Source organism: Micromys minutus (assembly GCF_963924665.1).
Source record: "Micromys minutus genome assembly, chromosome: 4".
Classification (NCBI taxonomy): Eukaryota; Metazoa; Chordata; class Mammalia; order Rodentia; family Muridae; genus Micromys; species Micromys minutus.
This window is the reverse complement of record NC_137973.1, coordinates 25342085-25349890: the sequence shown is the minus strand read 5'-3', so window position 1 is coordinate 25349890 and position 7806 is coordinate 25342085. Positions and strand designations below refer to the sequence as shown.

Here is a 7806-nt window from a genome sequence, read left to right as displayed (position 1 = left end):
TGTCCTTTTTCTTGAGCTTCATGTGGTCTGAGAATCACAGGTTACTTCCATTGCTACTTCATAGCTGCAATCTCACCACTGTTCTGAATTGTGATGTGAATATGATATTTGACCCCTGTGAAAGGGTCCTTCCACTGCAGGTTGAGAAGCACAGACCTGAAACTAGTGAGCTAGAAACAGACCTAAGAACTATTTTCTAGAAAGGCCAGCAGCTGTGGAGAGCCAACAAGGAAGACTGTGTGGTGATTGATGTGAAACCAACAACAAAAGATGACCACAAGGCTTCAAGAGGAATCAGGCGAAGCTCAGAATAGACCACACTTCAAGGCCAAGAAAGCCTACTGGCTTGCCCTGGAGCTGGAGCTTCAGGACCTGGGCTCCAAAATGACCTGTCTGTTCACAGCAAGACAAACACATGGCTATGGCATTTGTTTTTATTAAAAAACACATTTGGTAAGTGCCCCTAATCCAGGCAGAGCCTGTGTAGTCCCCAAAATCTTCTACCCTCTTGAGAGGAGCTGCCAGGGGATGGGGGTGTCAGACAGTATCCAAAGGGCCCCCTCCTGGACCCCCAAGAGTTCACATTGCTAATAATATACCAACAGCACCTTGGTGGAACCCTCAAGCCCTGAAGCTGTGGCTAAAGGTGGTCCTGTCTGTATGGCTTCAGTGACAACAGGAAGACCCTCTTAAACCTCCAGGCCTCCCCTTGCATTCTAAGATTCAGGACAAAATAGCCACAGGCCAAGGGACAAGAGAACACATTTGATATCCTCTGGAGTCTAGAAAACACTTGGTTTCTTGGGAGAAAAGGGCTGAGGAAACTGCACTCAGTTCTTCTTGGGTTTGGGAGTATCATATTTCCTCTTGCTGGAATACCACAGGAGCAGAGGGATGCCTATGGAGGGCAAGGTCATGACCCCAAAGGCTGCCCAGTCCAGCTGTGGAGGAAAACAAGGGCTTGTTTAGGAGTCTGGTACAGATATAGGACAGAAGAGGAAGGAGGAAATAGTCCAATGGGAAGGGAGCAGCAGGGCCCAGAATTTTTGTAAGCAGGACTTTTCCAGCCTCTCCCATCAGACAAAGCAGCTTTCTACAACTAGTCTCCTTTTCAAGCTGTGCAGCCAAAGCCTCCCGTCACCCAAATTCTAGACAGTGTTAGAGAAAGGGGATGACCCTGACAGAGATGCTGTCTCCCAAGACCTTGGGCTATCTCCTTCTTCACCTTGCTCACTTTCCAGCCTTGTTTAACACTTATCATTCCTGGCTCACACCAGGCCTTGAGTCAATCTGAGCTGTTCTCAAAATCTGTCCTTTGTTGGCTCTTTTCTGCCTGGCTAAATCCTCTCTGGACTCAGACTGGACAGGTGGTGCTGACTATAGCCCAGCCAGGGCCCAGTGCATGACCCGACTGACCACAGCGCTTCCCCTTCAATGCCCTACGGAGTCCCTTATGCCATCGGGGGAATTGTGTGGCTCCTGTGTCTATGTAGCCAAGCCGGCTTCAAAGTGACTAAATGATCCCTGTCTTCACTTCCCAAGAGGTGCCTCAGTAGAACCCAGGATCTTGAGCATGTGGGGCAAACACTCAGCAACTGAGCTACATCCTCAGCCCCCAGGTCATCTTATGGAGAAGGATTCTGTCTTATTTGGAGCTCTGGATGAATTAAATAAATTCTCTCATTCAGTGTTTAGTCAGCTCTGGAAAATTCTCTCCAAGCTCCAGCTGGTCACAGTGGTGCATAACACTCAACTATTCCAAAACTTGGTGACCCCCACTGAATCTATTGGGGGGGTCCAACTGACACAGGCCTCTACTAAAGGCTGAGCAGAGGAAAAGTCCACGTTTTTGATGCTGGCTATTGTGAGCTCACTGACAAAAATCTGGGCATGCTTACATCAGGAATCTATCTAAAACCCTGAGTCTTTTTGTCTGCCTGCCTGTCTGTCTCTCTCACATGAAAAAAAAAAAAAAAAAAAAGGACAAGAATAAATCTACCAATGTTCTAAGGAGTCCCAGAGCTAAATGAGTTCTCACACCAGGGGATGAGAATGCTGGAAGTGCTTACAAAATGGGGGGAGAATCTCCTGTCAAACTCCCTCTGGGCGAGGATCCCTCCCTGTCCAGGGGCGCTGGTGGAGCCAATCTGGAGAAGAAAAAAGAAGGTGTTAAGGCAAGCTTCGAAGTCACCTCATCTGAGAACAGGTTGCTCTTGCCGACACGTCTAAGCATTACGCTTGGTTACCAATACACACAGGCAGGAATGTTTAAAGAACAGAGCTATGGTTCAAGTGGCAGAGTTCGTAGATAGCACAGCGCACAAGAGGCCTGGGCTTTGATTGTCAGTACTAGGAAAAAAAAAAGAAAAAAAAAAAAACACAAAAAAGCAAAAGCTGTTGAGGGACAGAGAGATGGCTTCCCAGCACCCGAATAGTGGCTCACCACCACCCCTAAGTCCAGTTCCAGGAAACTCAATCCCTTCTGACCTTCTGAGGCACCAGGCATGCATGTAATACACACATACACAAGCAGGCAAAGCTCTCAGATACACAATTTTTTTAAATGAGATAGATGAAACATGGTGCACACCTTTAGTCTCAGCACCTGGGAGGCAGACAGGCAGCCTCTAAATTAGAGGTCAGTCTGATCGACAGAGTGAGTTCTAGGACAGCCAGAGTCACACAGAGACGCCCTATCTTAAAAAATAAATAATAAAAATGTAAAAACCAGAGAGATGATTCCCTTTAGCATTTGAAAAGAAAGATTGGGAGCAAGGAGAGCCAAACTCTCCGAGTGGGACTCACCACACAGTATCTGCTAACAGCTCAGGCCACCTGCACAACTAAACCCAAAACTCCACGGACCAGACTTAGGCCCACTCCTGTCTCTAAGACATGGTGTATAACGGAGGGGAGGCACAAGTCCTCCTCGAACAGTTACTCATTCCTTATGAGAAAACACCCTTTTCTACGTCACAGGACTGACCACAGCCCAGCTGAAGTACTAAGAAGCGTCCTGAATATGTTAAAACCCCACCCAAATGTACATTATCAGAGGAGGGCTGGGGCCGCTCCACATTCCTTTGCTTTCAAGAGAGGCCAAACACTGCAAACAACTCTGTTCTCAGGTGGCGAGAGCCTTTGATTTTTGTGTCTGTTAACCCACCGAGTACCAGGTAGTCCTGGGCATAGTGGCTCACACTTGGACTAGTAGTACTTAGGTACTGAGGTCAGAAGATGAGGAGTTCAAGGCTGGCCTCATTCATATATTGAGTTAGAGAAAGGCCAACCTGGGCTACAGGAGAATCTGTCTCAATCTAAGCTTAAAATTTGTTTTTTTTAAATCAGCTGGTTATAGTGATGTGCACCTTCAGTCCCAATCAGGAGGCAGAGGAAGGCAGATCTCTTTGAGTTTGAGGCCAGCCAGGGATACACACAGAGAAACCCTATCTCAAAAAAAAAATTCACTAATTAAAATAAAAATTTCAATCAGCCAATTAATTTATTAAAAACGAAGCTGAGGACAGTGATGGTGAGGTCACAGCTGGATAGGTGGAATCTTGGCACTGTCACAAATGCCAGGCCAGCCAGGTTGACAAAGTGAGTTCTAGGCCACCCAGGAGGACACAGTAAGAATCAGTCTCCAAAAATAAAACAAAAGAAACAAAGACCACCCCCTATCCCTCACCCACCTCCCAGAGTCTTAGATGGCAAATACCTTTAACCCCATTTAATACTTGGGAAGCAGAGGCAGGTCAGTCTCTGGTGAGGCTAGCCTAATTTACATGATGAGTCCCAGGCTAGTCAGGACTACATAGTGAATGTGTCTCAATAACCAAAAGAGAGAGGGGGTGGGCAGGCAGGCTCCTGAAGCGGTACAACAGTAGGTGGAAAAGCTTTGGTTTCTGGGTGGTAAACAGAACCTTCTTAGAGAGGGAAAGACCGTAACAGAGGAGCCTTAGGATAGTGACAGAAAATGGCAAGGACAGTTATAAAATGGAGAACAGGTGACACAGACTAAAGGGAGAGCAAACGAACAGAGGGAAGAGAAGCTATGGTCTTTGGTTCTGGAACCTTAAGACTGGAACCAGACTTCACTAGGACCATTCCAGGTATACAGTCAACCGATCTTAGCAGCTGCTATGGAAATCTTTTGCAAGTGTTTTTAAGGAGAGACAACCAGGGAATTAGATGCCTACTGGCTTTTACGAGCACCCAACATACATGCGCGCGCGTGCGCGCGCGCGCACACGCGCACACACACAGAACACACACACAAATCAACCCATACATTTTGAAAACAAACTAGGGAGTTTTTTAGGAAATTGGAGCCCCACCCAGCTCAAGGTTTGGAGAACTTACCACAACAGGCCCATCCTCCTGGGCCAGGTAAGTAATTGTTGCAGAAGTGAAGTTGAAGTAACCAGCTTTGAGAGGACGCAGGACCACTGTGTGGGAGACGTTGCTAGCACTAGCCCAAGGGTTAAGGAAGAAAAAAGCTGATGAAGGCCCAGTGTGGTGGTGCAGTCATTTAATCCCAGGAGGTAGAGGCAGGCAGATTTCTGTGAGTTCTAGGACAGTTAGAGCTACACAGCAACCCTTTCTCAAAAACACAGTGAAACAAAGCAGTAACCACCTTTCCGTCCTGTTCACAAAACAATTAACAACTCACAAAGTGACTTCATGCCTACCATATGAACATATGGTATAATGTACAAATGATATATAATATGCTGGGAGTAGACCTGGGTCCTCTGAAAGAGTATCAAGTGCTCTTAACTGCTAAACCATGTAGAGATACACAAACATGTCAGGGTTAGTCTTGTGTGCTGTGTGTTCAGAAGCTGAATTCTAGGCCCCAGTCCAGACTGTAACCTAATCTTGGTATATTGTATTAAACTGTGTTCTGTAAGAATGCTCCCAACAGACATCACCATGAGGCAGGATGAATCAGAAGCACTTGGCTCAACAAGACTCAACTGGCAAGTGATTGGGCTTTTACCTGGTTATTAATTTCCTATCTAGGTTAGAATAGTTCAGAACCTGCTCAGCATAGTGCCAGCAGCTTATAAATAAAACACCAAGTTTTTGTGTCTTTATTCAGGAGCTAAACAGAAAAGAATGAGGTAGAGACCCCCCCCCAATAAAAGTAATACAATACACACAGGTTTTTAACCAGCTTAGGAAGTCTTTCAATGATCATTATTTCTTCTCCATCTATCTGTCTGTCTAACCTTGGCTACCCTGGAACTCGATCTGTGGACCAGACTGGTGGCCTAAACTCATAGAAATCCATCTGCCTCTGCCTCCTGATTGCTGGAATTAACGGTGTCTGACTTTTTTTTTTTTTTTTTTTTTTTTTGAGACAGGGTCTCACTGTATGTATCTAGCCGGCTGGCAGACCAGATTGGTTCTTTATCTAGAGTGCTAGTGTTAAAGATGTGGATTTTACTTATTTATATTTACATTTGTGTGCGTGTTCCAGGGGTTTCTGTGCATATGCACATGGATGTCAGTGCCTAGGCATGTTGGGAAAGGACCTTGGAGTTCTTGGAGTAGAGTTACAGATGGCTGTGAGTTAGCTGTCTGAAAAGAGTGTTGGGAACCAGCCTTCTATCTTCTGTAAAAACACAAGTGCTCTTATGCACAGAAAAACCACCCCAGTCCACGACAGAAGTTCTTAAAAATATAGTACACACAACAAAAACAAAAATACAAACAAAAATACAGCCTGAAGGAAGGCACACTCACACAGCTGACACCTCATCCTTCCCAAATATACGACAAGAAATGGGCCCAACACCCAGTTTGTTTGCAGTACCCCTGCAGTCTTCCAGTATGTCTCTTTCTCAGCCCTCATCCCTATAAAAAAAGGATACGGGGCAATCCGGTCCCATTTGACATTGAGCATACCAGAGACAATCCCAAAGTCTTCTGGAGGGAAGGAATCGTCAGATAATTCCACATCTAATGCAGCACTGGAAAGCAGAGGAAACAAAAAGAGTGAGGAACATAAAAATTAAGGGAGCTAACCAGAAAACCCACCTGCTGATCGAAAGAAACCCCCATAATAAGTTGGTTCTGTTTTGAAGAATCCAGATCAAAGACTGGATTCCGTTGCTCAGAAACACCAGAATATTCAAATACTCAGAAGTGAATTCGCCCAAAGCTATATTCCTGCTCTAATATTGAGACAGTGGAAGTCAGATAAAAATGGAAAAGAAATATAAAGGAAAGAACAGCAGTTAAAGTGCTCATGGGAGCCTGCAGTGGTGTATGCCTTTAATCTCAGCACTCAGGAAGCAGATGTCTGTGAGTTTGAGGCCAGCCTGGTATACAGAGTGGGTTTTAAGACAGCTACACGGAGAAATTCTGTCTTGAAGAACAAACAAACAAACAAAAAGAAAAACAAGCCAACAAAAAACAAAAAAGTGATCGTCAATGAAAGCCAGGAGTTTGCACTCAAGTAAGAGGGCAGGATGTCTATTCTGTGTCTGAATTTCCTTTTTCACATGCTGAATTTATTCCTGCCTTTGAAAGCCTTCCAGGACCCCAAAGTGGAGGATAGTTCCTGGTAGTTCAGCTAAGGATGCCTTCACTTTCAAAAATCAACCCGAGAAAAGTAAGTCCTTCAGTATATTTTCATTCACTCACTACACTCGATGCTGGAGTACTCCAAAAGAGAATTCACTCCCCAGCAAAATGTTCTCTTATGCCCACGTGGAAGCTCAGAATTCAGAAAGGGGCTTGGTAACCCTAGGCCGTTACCTGGAGCCGACATTGTAGATGTTATACTGCAGGGTCAGGTCCCTCCCTTCCACGGCGTATCTGTTAAGCAATGATTTGGAGGCCAAAAGCCTGGCTCCTTCTTCTGCTTGACTAACGGCTAACAGAGTCAACAGCACAATCGCCAGCGGCCTCATCTTTGGAAAGAAGAGCAAAGTGAATAATCGACCCAAGCATGGAACACACTGCCAGCTAGGCAGCCTGTGCGGCGCCACACTCCAGCCCCGCCACCACGCTGGCAGCCGCGGGCCCCGAGAACCGCCCCCAGACACAGCAGTGTGCACCGCGCTGCGGGCCAGATTGGGTCACCGGGGACCCTCAGCGTTCCTGCTACGCCCAGACTCACCGTGAGTACCCGAAACGCCTCCCTGGGCCACATAAAACCGGAAGACAACGTCAGCCCCAAAAAGACCGGAAACAGATCGAGCCGGAAACTCTGATGTCCCTTCCAGTGCCTTGTGGATGTTGTAGTTCTGGAACAAGCCCCACCTTCCTCTTTGTAGTGGCTGCTACCCCAGGGAAGTGAGTTACCTGAAGTCCTTGGCTCTTTCCGGTGTGTCCTCCAATCTTTTTCTTCTTTTCTTTAATCTTTTTCTTTAATACATTCCCCATGGAAAAACCCTCTGTGTATTTAAGTAAATTAAAATGAAATAAACGGCATAGGCACAATTTTAAAGTTCAAAAAGGGTTTTGGGTTTTTTTGTTTTGTTTTGTTTTTTTAGTATTTATTTATCTTATGTACACTGTTGCTATCTTCAGACACCAGAAGAGGGCATCGGATCCCATTACAGATGGTTGTGAGCCTCCATGTGGTCGCTGGGAATTGAACTCAGGACCTTTGGAAGAGCAGTCAGATGGTTGCTGGGAATTGAACTCAGGACCTTTGGAAGAGAGTCAGTGCTCTTAACCGCTGAGCCATCTCTCCAGCCCCTGACTTTGTTTTAAGGCTGCATGAGCTGATACAGCCTTTCCTTGCATCCTTTGATTTCCAAGCTGACTGGTCACTGCCTTATATAATTA

At 45.9% G+C, this 7806-nt stretch overlaps 1 protein-coding gene across 1 annotated transcript; it reads right to left on the bottom strand.

Moving 5' to 3' along the window:
• Positions 1-426: 426 nt before the first annotated feature.
• SSR2 (signal sequence receptor subunit 2) lies at positions 427-7180 on the bottom strand. The gene is made up of 6 exons (XM_080915886.1): positions 7133-7180; positions 6769-6923; positions 5880-5978; positions 4363-4471; positions 2070-2147; positions 427-941 (listed from the first exon to the last, which is right to left on the bottom strand). Exons 1-6 carry the CDS (start codon positions 7163-7165, stop codon positions 831-833), a joined length of 585 nt encoding a protein of 194 aa, XP_080772012.1. The 5' UTR covers positions 7166-7180; the 3' UTR covers positions 427-830.
• Between the last annotated feature and the right edge of the window lie 626 nt (positions 7181-7806).

Excerpts from the sequence above, each read along its gene's own strand:
- SSR2 (XM_080915886.1), bottom strand. The coding sequence starts at position 7,165 with ATGTGGCCCAGGGAGGCGTTTCGGGTACTCACG. Across the intron at positions 5,979-6,768 it reads ATCTACAATGTCGGCTCCAG|TGCTGCATTAGATGTGGAAT; the intron begins GTAACGGCCTAG and ends TCTGCTTTCCAG. Across the intron at positions 2,148-4,362 it reads AGGAGGATGGGCCTGTTGTG|ATTGGCTCCACCAGCGCCCC; the intron begins GTAAGTTCTCCA and ends TTTCTTCTCCAG.